An 18136-nucleotide genomic window follows, 5' to 3' on the forward strand; every position below is an offset into this window, starting at 1 on the left:
CTGTTGAGCGGTCGCCATCTTAGCATCAACTGACGCTGACGTCTAGTCAACAGCGCCTCAAGCGAACAAATGTACAACTAAATGAAACTTTATAGCTCCCTTAATTCGCCGACAGATAGTGCTTAGCTCTGCCTTTTGTCGTTGCAGAGTTTTAAATTCCTAAAGTTGTGGTATTCTTTTTGAATCACCCTGTATATCAGCGATATTTTTTACACCAATATATCAGTTTCGAAATGGTAATATTATGAGCTGAAATTTTTATTTTACATTATACATCTTTCACAATTTTTGATAAATATTTGAAATTATTCTTTTGAAATTGTAGTAGACCGTAATTTTACTTTCACTGTGTGAGGAGTGTTACAAATCTTTGAGCTTTCGTGACATCAAGTCTTTCTCTTTGATTGTGTGAAGCAAATATAGAAGGTACAAATAAGAAGTCCAATTGCACTGTTGGGGTGAGGGTGGGGGCGGGATGGGGGGTGGGGGTGAATGGAATAAGAAGATATCCAATGTGAAGAAACAGCACAGCACACCAGCTGCATTAAAAAACAATTTTTAACGTAACTGGTGTGCCATTTCTTCACATCAGCATTTTTCAAAAAATGTTGCTGAAACTGATGAAAAAAATCTAAATGACAAGATTGGTGCCTGTGGTGGGCAAAGATGTATGAGGGGAAATACTGATGTAATTGGTGCTCAGTGGCACCAACAGAAACTGCAACATTTAACTTCGCCATGCAATTTTTACACTACTACTGCTAGGTCACTGGTCTTTGCAGAAATGAAAAAACCCACGAAGTGTTCTGGACAAATCCAATATGTGAAGGAACTGAATGATGGACCCATCGGACACCTTTAATTGTGTCACTTACGTGCAGTTATCTTTGTTAACAAAGTGGTTATTGCCAAACGTGAACATTTATCGTTTCCTTTAAATTCTTGCTCTCAGTGGGATCTACAGAATATGTAATAATAAATCAATACTCATAGGAATATAATAGAGGGAAACATTCCACATGGGAAAAAATATCTAAAAACAAAGATTCTGTAACTTACCAAACGAAAGCATTGGTACGTTGATAGAGACAATAACAAACACAAACACACACACAAATTTCAAGCTTTCGCAACCCTCGGTTGCTTCATCAGGAAAGAGGGAAGGAGAGGGAAAGACGAAGGGATGTGGGTTTTAAGGGAAAGGGTAAGGAGTCATTCCAATCCCGGGAGCGGAAAGACTTACCTCCATCCGCACATATACAGACACAAGCAGACATTTGTAAAGGCAAAGAGTTTGAGCAGAGATGTCAGTCGAGGCGGAAGTACAGAGACAAAGATGTTATTGAATCACAGGTGAGGTACGAGCGGCGGCAACTTGAAATTAGCGGAGGTTGAGGCCTGGTGGGTAACGGGAAGAGAGGATGTATTGAAGGGCAAATCAATACTCAAATATACAACTCTAAAACTGGCCCAATATTTACAGTGTGCAGCCAATGTTTGTTTTAGCTGGTACGACGATATTTTTTCCATCAAGATATCAATAATTTTTCTCGATATATTGAGGGCGATAATGATATTTTTAAAAAATTCATATATTTCATTCCTGATATTTTGAAAAATATCAATAGTCCTAGTATACACACAATGGAGATGTTGAAAAACATTAACACTTGGTCATCAAAATGGTTGAGATAAATATCCTGATGCACAGTAACCTCAAATGAATAGCCCCATGTCACAGTACCAAAACACAGCCAAAATGTCACAGAATCACATCTGGGGTGAATCACATCCTCCACACAGTATTGGTTTGACATGTCATCGGGCCATCAATGCACTCAATGCCTCACATTGTCTGGAGGAAGAGGTGAAATTGTGACTTCCCAGATATAACTACGTGTCTTGTTCCCCCCATGAGCTGTTCCTGAGTTGTTTGGCCAACTGGAACTGCACAGCTTCATGTGCTGCTGTCAACAGTGGCCTTTTGAGAGATACCCCAGTCCAGAAGATCTTTACACACAGTTCCATTCTCAATGTTCACTCAGAAACTGCTCGTGTCGAACCTGCATACACTGACAGCTGTCAGGCATGACATTCGTGTACTGTCCCTGTCACCGATGAGGCATGACAGTCGTGTCCCTGTCGGTCAGGATGTTTTTACAACCAATGTTCTGACACCGTATCTGAGAATACACTAAAATTTTCTATGCTCACGGGCCCTCTTACCCAACTGCTTAATTTTCATTTATTTATTTGTTTGCTACTCTATGTGTATGTTGAGATCACAGAAGTTAAGCGCTGTCGGGTGTGGTCGGCACTCGGATGGGTGACCATCCGGGCCGCCATGCGCTGTTGCCATTTTTCGGGGTGCACTCAGCCTCGTGATGCCAATTGAGAAGCTACTCGACCGATTAGTAGTGGCTTCGGTCAAGAATACCATCATAATGACCGGGAGAGCGGTGTGCTGACCCCAAGTCCCTCCTATCCGCATCCTCCACTGAGGATGACACAGCGGTCGGATGGTCCCGGTAGGCCAGTTGTGGCCTGAAGACGGAGTGAGTGCTATGTGTATGTGAAGGCCAATGTGGATGTTATTTTCCCAAATGTGTATCTGGGAATTTCACAGAATCCGGTTCCTTAAGCTTCTGATTTTTGTGGGTAACTTGAAAGTGACCCAGTTTTGACTGGTAAGTTTTCAATTGTGGTTGTGACTATGCTTTGTTGAACTGTAATCCATTTATGTTGAACTAGTGCCCTAGATATTCTGGGAGAATTCTCGACCACTTTCATTAAGTGAGAAATGTGTCTTCCAAATAAAAGAGAATTTATAGGTAACTCATTGATATGAAATAAAAACAGGGCTGGCTCTAAAACTGAACCTTGTGGCATGCCCTGAAAAAAATATTTTCTGCAGTCTTAGAAATAATTCTCTGAAACTTACATTTTGCTTTCTTTCTGTTAAAAACAGTGTGAAATGTTTCAAAACAATACTCTTGAATACATATCTTTTTAATTTACTAAGAAGTAGGCAGCAGGTGACAAAATCAAATGTGGCTGTAAGCTCACAGAAGATTTTGTTGCCCTCTTACAAGGGAACCTGCCCATCGCACCCCCCTCAGATTTAGTTATAAGTTGGCACAGTGGATAGACCTTGAAAAAGTGGACACAGATCAATCGAGAAAACAGGAAGAAGTTATGTGCAACTATGAAAAAAAAGCAAAATATACAAACTGAGTAGTCCATGCGGAAGATAGGCAACATTAAGGAATGTGTGAGCTTATGAGCGCTGTGGTCCCGTGGTTAGCGTGAGCAGCTGCGGAACGAGAGGTCCTTGGTTCAAGTCTTCCCTCGAGTGAAAATTTTACTTTCTTTATTTTTGCAAAGTTATGACCTGTCTGTTCGTTCATAGACGTCTCTGTTCACTGTATTAAGTTTAGTGTCTGTGTTTTGCGACCGCAGCACAAAACCGTGCAATTAGTAGACATTCTTCTACCTTGCCCGATTTAGGTTTTCTTGTTCAGGTGTAGCGTCCTCATACTACGGCGCAGTTATCTCGCATCGGACGGACGGATAATAATTGTCTGAAAATGAAAAATTAAACTTTTCAGTCAAGGGAAGGCTTGAACCAATGGCCTCTCGTTCCGCAGCAGCTCACGCTAACCACGGGACCACGGCGCTCCTAAGCTCACAACATTCCTTAATGTTGCCTATCTGGCGCATGGACTACCCAGTTTGTATATTTTGCTTATTTTTTTCATAGTTCCACACAACTTCTTCCTGTTTTCTCGATTGATCTGTGTTCAGTTTTTCAAGGCCTATCCACTGTGCCAACTTATAACTAAATCTGAGGGTGGTGCGATGGGGAGGTTCCCTTGTTAGTACACGACTGTTGTTTTGCCTTGTTTTATTTGTTACAAAACTGTTTATCTGTGGAAAATCTGCCCACCCCTGTGATGAAGTACCTATCACTTAGTGTTGCTGTCGTTACCTGTTAGCAACCTCGCTGTATGGACACGTCTCTTCAGCATTTTCACAACTCTGCCCATCCCTGTGTGTGTGGACCCTGACATCACGTACACTGTGAGTCATCGTAGATCTGGAAGCTCCCCTACCTATCCGCATGGTTCAGTGAATGTTCTCACTGTGTTTCTGTCACTTCTTTGACCCCTCACCACGGTGTGTGGACACAGCTGTCGAAGGAGGCTCCGGGAAGCCCACGGGAAAACTGGGAAGTGGAGCGGCAGCTCACCGTCGAGGACGCGCAGCCGAAGGTGACCCGCCGCCCGCCCTCCGGGAGGGTCCTGCCGCTGCAGCTGGTGAGGCCGCTGTCCTCCACAGTAGAGGTACGGACCGGCGCAGCACTCTGCGGTGTTCCGTCCCGTCCTGTCGGAGTGCACCCCGTACTCTCGTGTCGTTCGGTGACCTGTCCCGTGTCAGACAAATCTCGTGTCCCTGTCTTACCCGTCTGTAGTATTCACATTTGAGAATAAAACTGCAAAATTCCTGGTGTTCTGTTGTGTTTTATGTATCCCAGAAGTGAAATTGGAAGTCAGTCACTGACAACGGCTATTACGAGTTGTGGCATTGAGGAAAGTTCACATTCCTTTGGCGGTGGCTGATCAGAGTCGAGCCCACGGCTGGAGGTTGCACGTAAGCCTACCTGTTGTGCTGATCCCCGAGGCTGTCTCTGTGATTATTACCACTGTGGTTTTCATTTTGCTACCTGTGACGGTCTTTCACTGCAGTGACAGAATCCGAGATCTGTGTACCTCGAGGCTTTCTTATTACTTATTAAATTTATTATGGTGTTGTGTTTGTTAGCTTGTATGGTCCTGTGAATGAGTGGTTGTGGTAGCCCTTCTCCACAGCCAGAACCTGGGGGAGGGGGGGGGGGGGGCAGGAATTTTATTCTGTGGTTTGCCTCACCCTCACTCAGTGCCACATCACATTATTCTAAAGTAACGCTATATGCAGTGACTCTTATGGACTCTACAGAACGATATGTCTGTTCCACACTGGAAACTACGAGGGTCACTCCAAAAGAAATGCACACTATTTTTGTAAAAATACAGTTTGCATTCTGCATGGGTGAAAGTTTTACATTGTGTAGATAAATCCTGCCCGCTTGTTCTCAAACTTAGTTCAACCTACAAGATGGCTGCTACACTTGACGTCCGACAGAAGCAACGTGCTGTCATAGAATTCCTGAGCTGTGAATGTGAGACAGTGGGAAACATCCACAAGATATTGAAAAAGGTGTACGGAGATGCTGCTGTCGATCGCAGTACAGTTAGCCGTTGGGTAAGCAGGTTACGTGACGAAAGCGGGCACAGCAATATTGAGGATTGTCCTCGAAGTGGCAGGCGTCGTACTGCACACACTCCAGACAACGTGCAGAGAGTTAACGAATTGGTGACTGCTGACAGACGCATCACAGTGAATGAATTGTCACGCTACGTTGGGATAGGGGAAGGAAGTGTTTGCAGAATACTGAAGAAAGGTTTGTGCCAGGTGTGTTCCCAGGATGTTGACAGTGGCTCACAAAGAAACAAGAAAAACGGTATGCAGAGAACTTTTGGAACAATACGAGAATGGTGGGGTTGAATTTCTTGGAAGAATTGTGACAGGTGATGAAACATGGCTCCCTCGTTTTGCACCAGAGATGAAGAGGCAATCGATGGAGTGGTATCGTGCAAATTCACCCAAGGAAAAAAAAAAAATTCAAAACCACACCTTCTGCTGCAAACGTTATGGCTACAGTGTTTTTCGATTCCGAAGGACTCTTGCTTGTGGACATCGTGCCGAGTGGAACCACCATAAATTCTGATGCATGTGTGACGACAGTGAAGAAACTTCGAGCTCAACTGAGTCGTGTTTGGCCACATCGGCAAAAGCAGGACGTTTTGCTGTTGCACGACAATGCACGGCCACATGTCAGTCAAAAAACCGTTGAAACGATCACAAAACTCGGATGGACAACACTGAAACACCTGCCTTACGGTCCTGACCTGGCTCCCTGTGACTATCATCTCTTTGGGAAACTGAAAGACTCTCCGTGGAACAAGGTTTGAAGATGATGACTCCCTTGTGCACACTGCCAAACAGTGGATCCGACAGGTTGGTCTAGAATTTTACCATGCGGGTATGTAGGCACTCGTTCCAAGATGGGGCAAGGCAGTTGAGAGGGGTGGAAATTATGTGGAGAAATGAAAATATTGTTCCTAATGGATGTATCTACACACTGTAAAACTTTCAAACATCTAGAATAAAAGATGGATTTAAAAATAAATAGTGTGCATTTGTTTTGGCCTTGTAGTACCCGTGTAATCTCCGTACATGAACATAATCATCATGTGTCACTCATGACACAAGCCTCAGCAGACCAGGAAGTGCCTGTGCTACAGCAGTCACGAGACTTTCCTCAAGTGCAATGGTGGTTACACCTAGGTAGTCATCGTACATATGTTATGTGTGAAGTTGCAGGAATGCAAGTGTTATAATGCATGCTATGACAGCAAATTTTGTGGTATGCTTCAGTTGTGATGTTGTGTGTCTCTGCATGTGGATACAGTAACATTAGGCTCCCATGATGATTGCTACTGATGATGTTACTTCCCAGCAGGTTGTTTGGGGGAGGAGATCAGACAGCGAGGTCATCGGTCTCATCATATTAGGGAAGGACGGGGGAGGAAGTCGGCTGTGCCCTTTCAAAGGAACCATTGCGGCATTTGCCTGGAGTGATTTAGGAAAATCACAGAAAACCTAAATCAGGACGGCTGAACACGGGATTGAACTGTCGTCCTCCCGAATGAAAGTCCAGTGTGCTAGCCACTGCACCAACTCGCTCGGTGTGAGTTGTCAATAGTCTCATCCCCCTGCCACGGGTTAGGGAGTGGAGTGTGTAAGATTTGCAGACGACATGGTTGTGATGGCAGAGACTGCAAGAGAGATGGAACAAATGTTAGATGGTCTAAACACAAAATTTGAAGAATATGGAGTGAAGATTAACAAGAAGAAAACGAAAAGTATGGTGATTGGAGGAAAGGGGAGAAAATGCCGTATGAAAATAGGGGGAGAAGAAATAGAGCAAGTGAGGAACTACAATTTCTTGGGAAGTGTAATAATCAATGATATGTACTGCTCAACAGAAATTAGGAAAAGAATTGCAGTGGCAAAAGAAGGATTCAAGAGGAAACAGAAATTACTTTGTGGACCACCAAACAAAGATCTGAGGAAATGTTGCATCTGGAGCGTTGCACTATATGGTGCGGAGACCTGGACATTGAGGAAGGAAGATGAAAGCAGATTGGAGCCACTGGAGATGTGAATATGGAGAAGAATGGTAAAAGTGAAATTGGAAGACCGAGTAAGGAATGAAGAAGTATTAAGAAGAGCTGGAGAAGAAAGAAACATGCTGAAAGTCATCAGAAAGAGAAAATGGAACTGGATTGGACATTGTTTGAGGAGGGACTGTGTATTGAAGGAAGGAATAGAAGGAATAGTGGAGGGAAAAAAGGGAAAGAGGAAAAATAAGATATCAAATGCTGGGCAATATCAAAGGAGAAAAAAATGGGTCTGAGCACTGTGGGACTTAACTTTTGAGGTCATCAGTCCCCTAGAATGTAGAACTACTTAAACCTGACTAACCTAAGGACATCACATACATCCACGCCCGAGGCAGGATTCGAACCTGCGACCGTAGCGGTCGCACGGTTCCAGACTGTAGCGCCTAGAACCGCTCGGCCACTCCGGCCGGCTATCAAAGGGGGCAAATATTCAGAAATGAAAAGACTGACTATGGATGGACAAAAGTGGAAGAGGCTTAACCCATGAAAGACCTGCCGTAAGACAGAATACCACCCTACTACTACTACTACTACTACTACGACGTGCCTCTTGTGAGTGTCTGTGTGCCATTGGCTGCTAGTCGTCATTCCTGCTGTAGATCCATCATGCTGTTGACAACAGACTGTGTGTGTGTGTGTGTGTGTGTGTGTGTGTGTGAGGGATAATTGTTATTTGTGATGGTGTGCCATTCATGTCTGCTGCCAGGATTGAGCCCCTGCTGAGGAATACTGCCTGACATTTTGACAGGTCCCTGCAAACTCCTCGGCCGGTATCTACCAGAATGTCCAGCAGACCAACAGGGCGAGGCAGCAGGCCAGCTACCCAGAGGCCTACTACCACGGCACGCAGGTGAGTTTTCTGCTTTACCTCTCCTTCCATTACCAGTCCTGTGACTGCTTCGATGTGTCCTGCAACGACTACGTTTACTGTGCGGGATGTTTTCGGTGATTTCCCTGGATTGCTTCAGGCAAATGCCAGGGTGGCTCCTCTGAAAGGCCACGGCCGACCGCCTTCCCTATCCTTCCCTAACCCGATGGGACCGACGATCTCCCTGTTTGGTCTCCTCTCCCAGTTCAACTGACCGACCTGTGGGGGGGCTCTTCATCTGGGAGGAGAGCTTCCATCCCACATCCTTAGTTTCACAGCCTGACCATAAAAAAATAAGCACCCACAATGGGAGGTGGAAACAAAATTAAACTTTATGGATTGAGGGGGAATCTGATGTTATTTCCGTGATTAAAATTCTGACAAGGGGAGGCCACAATGTTTGGAATGCAGATTTACTGCAAACTTCGTACAATCGTAGTTCTCCGTGAGGACAACAAAATGTGTAAGCTGTAGTGCGTACTTCTGAAGCGTGATTGAGAAAATCGCAAGGTAATTTCGGTCATCGAATATACATATCTGTGCGTGGCCATTTTAACCACGAAGCAGCTGCAGCCTAGTGGTGCTGGCACGTTAGCTCAGTGTGTTCGGTCGGAGCATTAGTTACCATTTATAATAAAAAAACTGAGCGAACGGATCATCGAACAAACTGAATGGGTGCCATCGGACCGGAGGTCCGCCCTGAAGAAATTCAACGAACAGTATAGAACAAAATGTTATGTATATAATAGAGGGAAACATTCGACATGAGAAAAATATATCTAAAAACAAAGATGATGTAACTTACCAAACGAAAGCGTTGGCATGTTGGTAGACACACAAACAAACACAAACACACACACAAAATTCAAGCTTTCGCAACCCACAGTTGCTTCATCAGGAAAGAGGGAAGGAGAGGGAAAGACAAAAGGATGTGGGTTGTAAGGGAGAGGGTAAGGAGTCATTCCAATCCCGGGAGTGGAAAGACTTACCTTACTTACCTTAGGGGGGAAAAAAGGACAGGTATACACTCGCACGCACACACATCCACCCGCACATATACAGACACAAGCAGAATTATATATAAGTGTTTAGCATTCAAGCCACTGGATCAAGTTCCGTTCGTCGGTTTTTGTTTTTATTTTCAACACAGTCATTTTCTATATTATTTATATTACAATTGATGTAATGGGGAAAATACATGTAATCGGATGAAATTTTATTAAAGTTACAATGTTATTTGGCAGTCTACTAATTTTTATTATCACAAATAATGTAATAATCATAAGTATTAACTAGTAAATGACCAAATGCATAAAGTCATGCTGAAAATGTATGCTTGTCGGTGATTTGAGAAATCCCGAAACGATTTGTTACCTTCAAGTTTTGACCGGCATAGACAGCTTTCGAAAGATGTACAATTAATCGTCGCTTTCGACATTACGGGTACAAGTTGCAGGATGGTATTTTTTGTAAAAACATGGAGAACATAAAGTTAAACGGCACTGCATACGCAAGGTCTTTCCATGTTTTCTGTGGAAAAACAAACCTCGTTAAAATTTTCAAAAACCTCTCTTTCAGATGATAGTTTGGAAGCAAACCATGCAGAACGCAGTATTTCCTTAAAAATCGGCACTGATAATTGGTTATGCAGTATCGAGTGTATTTTAATAGGGTCTTCCGAGAAGCAATTTCTCGTTCTCTTTCGATTAAATACGAACCGTTTTGAAGACACGGACAAGCATACATTTTTAGTATCACTTTATGCGTTTGGTTGTTTACTAGTTAATAGGTAAGAATATTATATTATTTGTGATAATAAAAATTAGTAGACTGCCAAATAGCATTGTAAATTTAATAAAAGTTACACGTATTTTTCCCATTATATCAATTGTAATATAAATAGTAAAGAAAATGACTGTTGAAAATAAAAAAAACCACAGACGAACGGAACTCAATCCAGCGATCGCGCGGCTTGAATGCCAAACACTTAAAGCAAAAAAAAAAAACAAAAAGTACATTTTGTTCTATATAGTTCGCTGAATTTGTTCAGGGCAGAGTCCGATGACACCAGTTCAGTTTGTTTGTTCATCCGCTCGCTCAGTTCTTTTATTAGGAAGGGAAGCTAACGGTCTGACCGAACACTCTGAGCTACCGTGCCGTCACCACTCGGCTGCAGCCACTTCATGGTTAAAATGGCCACGCACAGATATGTATATTCGACGACTGAAATTATCTTGCGATTTTCTCAGTAACGCTCGAGAAGTACGCACTACTGCTCACACATTTTGTTGTCCTCGTGGAGTACTACGTGTGTACGAAGTTTGCAGTAAATCTGTGTTCCAAACGTCGTGGCCTCCCCTTGTGAGTCAAATTTCCAAAGAACTTGGTAGTGTGAGCCCACTTATCATTATAATGTGGCGTCACCCTGGCCTGGATCCGTACACTGATGCAATTGGGTTAGGCTGTAACAAAACCACTTTAGCCTCGCCTGAAGTGAACTGGCCCACAATTGTCGTAAATAGTACTCGATATCCCGGATACTGTCATTGGGTCTGAATGATATTCAGGATGGAGCTACACACATTCAATCGGGAACTGATCTGTGGACCTCACTGGCCGTGGAAGTACTTTGACATCATAAAGAGATGTTCCGCAAGTGGACAAGCATTGTCCTGTTGAAAAGCGGAAGCACGATACTGTCACATGAGAGGTACCACAGGAGGGTGTAGGTTGCCTGTGACACACCGTTGTGTTGTCAGAGTTCCTTCGGTCACTACCAGCCACGATCTTAAGTCGTACCCCACAGCTGTCCACCCAATACGTAACACCACGGTTCTTCTCCAAAACACCAGGTGAATGGGACCTCACTTCAGGTTGTCACCATACTCTCTGATGCAATAACTCCATACTGAACAATCACATACAACCGCTTGCTCGAGGAAAGATCCGTACCCAAAGACTGGAAAGTTGCACAGGTCACACCAATATTCAAGAAAGATAGAAGGAGTAATCCATTAAATTACAGGACCGTATCATTAATGTCAATATGCAGCAGGATTTTATAACGTATTTTGTGATCGAACATTAAGAATCAGCTTGAAGAGAATGGTCTGTGGAAACACAGTCAACCCGGATTTAGAAAACTTCGTTCTTGTGAAACACAACTAGCTCTTTACAAGCATGAAATTTTGGGTGCTACTGACAAGGGAATTCAAACTGATTCTACATTTCTAGATTTCCAGAAGGTTTTTGACGCTGTACCACGCAAGCGAGTCATAGTGAAATTGCATGCTTATGGAATAGTGTCTTTTTTTGTGACTGGCTTCATGATTTGCCATCAGAGAGGTGACAGTTCATAGTAAGTGACAGAAAGTCATTGAGCAAAATAGAAGTGATTTCTTGCATTCTGCAAGGTAATGTTATAAGCCCTCTGCTGTTCCCTACCTATTTAAATGATTGAGGAGACAATTAGAGCAGCCGTCTTAGGCTGTTTGCAGATGACGCTGTCTATTATCATATGGCAAAGTCATCAGAAGATCACAACCAACTGCAAAGTGATTTAGAAAAGATATCTGGAAGGTGTGAAAATTGGCAATTAACCCTAAATAATGAGAAGTGTCAGGTCATCCACATGAGTGCTAAAAGGAATCAGTTACATGATAAATCAGTCAGATGTAAAGGCCGTAAATTCAACTAAATATGTAGGAATTACAATTAGGGACTGATAACCTCAGCAGCTTGGTCCCTTAAGAATTCACACACACACACACACACACACACACACACACACACACACACACACACACACATTTCAATTACAATTAAGAACAACTTAAATTGGAAAGAACACATAGAAAATGTTGTATTGAAGGCAAACCAAACACTGCATTTTATTTGCATTATCGCAAAATAGGAGAGTGTGTGTCATTGACGTTGTGGTGTCACCGCCAGACACCACACTTGCTAGGTGGTAGCTTAAATCGGCCGCGGTCCATTAGTACATGTCGGACCCGCGTGTCGCCACTGGCAGTGATCGCAAACCGAGCGCCACCACACGGCAGGTCTCGAGAGACGGACTAGCACTCCCCCAGTTGTACGACGACGTTGCTAGCGACTACACTGACGAAGCCTTCCTCTCATTTGCCGAGAGACAGTTAGAATAGCCTTCAGCTAAGTTAATGGCTACGACCTAGCAAGGCGCCATTTGTACCATTGCATGTATCTCAAGATAGTCTCACTTGTATCATCAAGAATGCTGTATACCAAAGGATGAGATAAAAGTTAAGTGTTCTAGTAGCTACGTTCTTTTCTTTATCACATTCATTACGAATCCTGTTCCAGACTTAACGCCAGACGGCGTGAGTTGACGCGTGCCCTTTCGGCTACTTCTCTGTGGACTGGCTGCCTTAACAGTCCACTACAGACGTGATACAGGATGTGGGGTGCACATAACTCAAACAAAGCCATTTTTCACTGTGGCAAAATTTTTCATGAAATTTCAAACACCAACTTTCTCCTCCGAATGAGAAAATATTTTGTTGACACCATCCTACATAAGGAGAAACGAGTGTCATAATAAAATGAGGGAAATCAGAGCTTGCACAGAAAGATATAGGTGTTAGTTTTTTCCGTACGCTTTTCAACTTTGGAATAATAGAGAATTATTGTGAAGGTGGTTCGATGAACCCTCTACCAGGCCCTACCATTTGCAGAGTATCCAAGTAGATGTAGATGTAAGCGTAAATAGTGCTCTGTGATAGTGTAGAACTGTGATTCAACACTGATAACAGTGTGATGCCATTCATTAGCAGTCCGTCCTTTCCAGCCATAGCACCACACAAAACCAGCCACGTGTGATGTGCTGTCGCTACCAGCCTGCATAAGGGTCGGTAATTCCTGAGTCTGGCAGCTGATAGTTTCTGGCCGATGAAACAGGATGACACAGGTCGTTGCAAGGAGTCCATTACTTATTCTCGGATAGCAGACACAGATGTGAAGGGGTTACAGTGAACTTGATGCATAACACGGCAATCCCACCTCGCGGCAGTTAGGTACGGTCAACAGGATCCTCGAAGACGAGTACGTGTCCACAAATACTCCCGTTACAGTCCGACATCGGGCTGCTGCCGCATCTGAATGCCCCGCAGATCTGGTTACTTGCACAGTTTGACTGGCCGGTCAAATGGGGACCCACAATGAGGCCCGTTTCGAACTCTTACCAGGTGCTGATAAGGCTGTCTCACATGAGCGTACTGCATCTTTGTGTGCTTCACAGTGATCAGTCAAAATCTGCCACTGTTTGTGCTGCTTTTACACCCTACCAGGTCTTGTAAGAACACCTATCACAACCAACACTAATACACTCTGGTGGCCATTCAAACTGTCACTGAGATTTGCAACTCTTTATCACTTACATATCTGCCTACGGCACGAATGTGTATGAAGTCAGATTTACATCACACTATGTCTTTAGGGTGCTTCACTTTTTTTTGTCAGACAGTGTTCTGACCTCTGTCCCCCCTACAGTTTTTACCTTCTACAGCTCCCTCTAGGACCATGGAAGCTATTCCCTGACTTCTTAACCCATGTTCTAACCCTCTGTCCCTTCTTCTTGTCAGTGTTTTCCATACGTTCCATCCTCATCGATTCTGTGGGGAACCTCCTCATTTCTTATCTTGTTAATCCATCTAATTTTCAACATCCTTCTTTGGTGCCACAACTCAAATGCTCTGATTCGATTCTTTTACGGTTTTCCCACAGTCCACAATTCATTCCCATACAATGTTGTGTTTCTGACATACACTGTCAGAAATTTCTTCCTCAGATTAACCCTTTCGTTGCTGTGGACTTGTCCCCCAGACATTTTGGATGTATGTATGCAGCTTGGGTTTCCCTACAGTGCTTTGGACATCTGTATGTGTACTGAGCAGTCAACCTCTCACTGCTGCTGCTACTTCCATGTCTTAGTGAATACAAATTTTCAAGTACACTCCTGGAAATTGAAATAAGAACACCGTGAATTCATTGTCCCAGGAAGGGGAAACTTTATTGACACATGCCTGGGGTCAGATACATCACATGATCACACTGACAGAACCACAGGCACATAGACACAGGCAACAGAGCATGCACAATGTCGGCACTAGTACAGTGTATATCCACCTTTTGCAGCACTGCAGGCTGCTATTCTCCCATGGAGACGATCGTAGAGATGCTGGATGTAGTCCTGTGGAACGGCTTGCCATGCCATTTCCACCTGGCGCCTCAGTTGGACCAGCGTTCGTGCCGGACATGCAGACTGTGTGAGACGACGCTTCATCCAGTCCCAAACATGCTCAATGGGGGACAGATCCGGAGATCTTGCTGGCCAGGGTAGTTGACTTACACCTTCTAGAGCACGTCGGGTGGCACGGGATACATGCGGACGTGCATTGTCCTGTTGGAACAGCAAGTTCCCTTGCCAGTCTAGGAATGGTAGAACGATGGGTTCGATGACGGTTTGGATGTACCGTGCACTATTCAGTGTCCCCTCGACGATAACCAGTGGTGTACGGCCAGTGTAGGAGATCGCTCCCCACACCATGATGCCGGGTGTTGGCCCTGTGTGCCTCGGTCGTATGCAGTCCTGATTGTGGCGCTCACCTGCACGGCGCCAAACACGCATACGACCATCATTGGCACCGAGGCAGAAGCGACTCTCATCGCTGAAGACGACACGTCTCCATTCGTCCCTCCATTCACGCCTGTCGCGACACCACTGGAGGCGGGCTGCACGATGTTGGGGCGTGAGCGGAAGACGGCCTAACGGTGTGCGGGACCGTAGCCCAGCTTCATGGAGACGGTTGCGAATGGTCCTCGCCGATACCCCAGGAGCAACAGTGTCCCTAATTTGCTGGGAAGTGGCGGTGCGGTCCCCTACGGCACTGCGTAGGATCCTACGGTCTTGGCGTGCATCCGTGCGTCGCTGCGGTCCGGTCCCAGGTCGACGGGCACGTGCACCTTCCGCCGACCACTGGCGACAACATCGATGTACTGTGGAGACCTCACGCCGCACGTGTTGAGCAATTCGGCGGTACGTCCACCCGGCCTCCCGCATGCCCACTATACGCCCTCGCTCAAAGTCCGTCAACTGCACATACGGTTCACGTCCACGCTGTCGCGGCATGCTACCAGTGTTAAAGACTGCGATGGAGCTCCGTATGCCACGGCAAACTGGCTGACACTGACGGCGGCGGTGCACAAATGCTGCGCAGCTAGCGCCATTCGACGGCCAACACCGCGGTTCGTGGTGTGTCCGCTGTGCCGTGCGTGTGATCATTGCTTGTACAGCCCTCTCGCAGTGTCCGGAGCAAGTATGGTGGGTCTGACACACCGGTGTCAATGTGTTCTTTTTTCCATTTCCAGGAGTGTATTTCTCTTACAACATATCGCTTCATTTCGTGCTATCGTTTGCAAAAAACCTCATTTCAATATCTTGAATTCTTCATGAGATATGACGATTGTTATGACCATATAATTTGTAATGTGCAAGGACGTGGTGGGTGCATTGCAGGTGACTGACCTTCAGATATAAAACACAATAACTTGAGAACAAAATAAGATAAATTTTGATATGTGCAATGTATGAGTAAAAACCAGCCGTATGCAAAGTTTACACAATTTTGCACAAGGCTTCTCTTGATTTGAAGCAGCACATGAACTATGGCAAACAATGGAAAGAAATTTAGTCATTTATGAAGCAAAGATAAGTATTTCATAGAAGCCAGCAAATCTGCATGGATGGAACTAGGCACGTCATGCCCTACAGTCCAACAGATATACACTACTGGCCATTAAAATTGCTACACCAAGAAGAAATGCAGATTATAAACGGGTATTCATTGGACAAAATATATTATACTAGAACTGACATGTGATTACATTTTCATGCAATTTGGGCACATAGATCCTGAGAAACCAGTACCCAGTACAACAACCTCTGGCCGTAATAACGGCCTTGATACATCTGGGCATTGAGTCGAACAGAGCTTGGATGGCGTGTACAGGTACAGCTGCCCATGCAGCTTCAACACGACACCACAGTTCATCAAGAGTATTGTGACGAGCCAGCTGCTCAGCCACCATTGACCAGGCGTTTTCAGTTGGTGAGAGATCTGGAGAATGTGCTGACCAGGACAGCAGTCAAACATTTTCTGTATCCAGAAAGGCCCGTACAGGACCTGAAACATGCTGTCGTGCATTATCCTGCTGAAATGTAGGGTTTCGCAGGGATCCAATGAAGGGTAGAGCCACGGGTCGTAACACATCTGAAATGTAACGTCGACTATTCAAAGTGCCGTCAATGTGAACAAGAGGTGACCGAGACGTGTAACCAATGGCACTCCATACCATCACGCCGGGTGATACGCCAGTATGGCGATGATGAATACATGTTTCCAATGTGCGTTCACCACGATGTCGCCAAACACGGATGCGACCATCATGATGCTGTGAACAGAACCTGGATTCACCCGAAACGAATGACGTTTCGCCATTCGTGCATCCAGGTTCGTCGTCGAGTACACCATCGTAGGCACTCCTGTTTGTGATGCAGCGTGAAGGGTAACCACAGCCACGGTCTCCGAGCTGATAGTCCGTGCTGCTGCAAACGTCATCGAACTGTTGGTGCAGATGTTTGTTGTCTTGCAAATGTCCCCATCTGTTGACTGGGGGGATCGAGACATGGCTGCATGATCCGTTACAGCCATGCGGATAAGATGCCTGTCATCTCGACTGCTAGTGATACGAGGCCGTTGGGATCCAGCACGGCGTTCCGATTTACCCTCTTGAACCCACCGATTCCATATTCTGCTAACAGTCATGGATCTTGACCCACGCGAGCAACGATGTCGCAATACAATAAAGCCAGGAACATGATGGTACGCGTTTCTCCTCCTTACACGAGGCATCACAACAACGTTTCACCGGCGTTGGAAACTTTCCTCATGTCAGCACATTGTAGATGTCCCCACTGGCGCCAACCTTGTGTGAATGCTGTGAAAAGCTAATCATTTGCATATCACAGCATCTTCTTCCTGTCGGTTAAATTTCGCGTCTTTAGCACATCATCTTCGTGGCGTAGCAATTTTAATTGCCAGTAGTGTAAAAGTAAATAACTCAAGAACGAACTGAGATAACCTTCTGCTCTCAATTTTAACTTAAATTTAGATACCATATTGACAGTTGATTTACATCAGTGTATGAGTTGAAATCAATCATACGCAAAGTTTACACAATGTATTTTTACCTCTGCAAAGTCCTTGAAATTTTGTACAGTGTTTTACTTAATCTAAGGCAGTGCAATAAGTGTGATGGATAATGAAAAGAAATTCAGTTCCATATTGAGTGAAGATATCAGATTGAAAGATGTTTGAAAATCAAATTTTTTCACCTTAAACACATTTCCAAAAATCTGATAAGAAGTATTTTGTATCATCCAGAACATCTCTCGGTGAGCAGTAGAGCCGTAAGGAAAGCTGCCTCAGCGTGGAACGCAAAGACCATGTCTGCAGCGGCATAAGTGTTCAGGCAAATGTTTTACATTTGTGGACATCTGTTGGCTCAGAATTCTCTCTTTTTGCTGTGCTAGTTGGCCTTTATTGTCCTCCTTCCTTTATCCATAGCGTGTTGTTTTGCTTCCAAGGTAGCAGTTTCCTTCAGTATGTCTGCTACATCCTCTACAACTCTGATGATAAATTTACCATAAATCTCTTTTCTGATACTCCTAATCCCTTTTGTCTTACCGAGCGAGGTGGCACAGTGGTTTGCACACTGGACTCGCATTCGGGAGGACGACGGTTCAATCCCGCGTCCGGCCATCCCTGTTTAGGTTTTCCGTGATTTCCCTAAGTCGCTCCGGTCGAATGCCGGGATGGTTCCTTTG

At 44.7% G+C, this 18136-nt stretch overlaps 1 protein-coding gene across 1 annotated transcript in view; it reads left to right on the top strand.

Annotated features, from left to right (window-relative positions):
• The window catches only part of LOC126212758 (serine/arginine repetitive matrix protein 2-like), a 629880-nt gene that overhangs the window by 483682 nt on the left and 128062 nt on the right, over positions 1 to 18136 (top strand). Inside the window, exons 16-17 of the mRNA XM_049940165.1 lie at positions 4191 to 4343; positions 8095 to 8196. Coding sequence (XP_049796122.1) covers positions 4191 to 4343; positions 8095 to 8196 — 255 coding nt within the window. The remainder of the gene's footprint in view (positions 1 to 4190; positions 4344 to 8094; positions 8197 to 18136) is intronic.

The sequence above is a fragment of the Schistocerca nitens genome, chromosome 11 (assembly GCF_023898315.1).
Source record: "Schistocerca nitens isolate TAMUIC-IGC-003100 chromosome 11, iqSchNite1.1, whole genome shotgun sequence".
Classification (NCBI taxonomy): Eukaryota; Metazoa; Arthropoda; class Insecta; order Orthoptera; family Acrididae; genus Schistocerca; species Schistocerca nitens.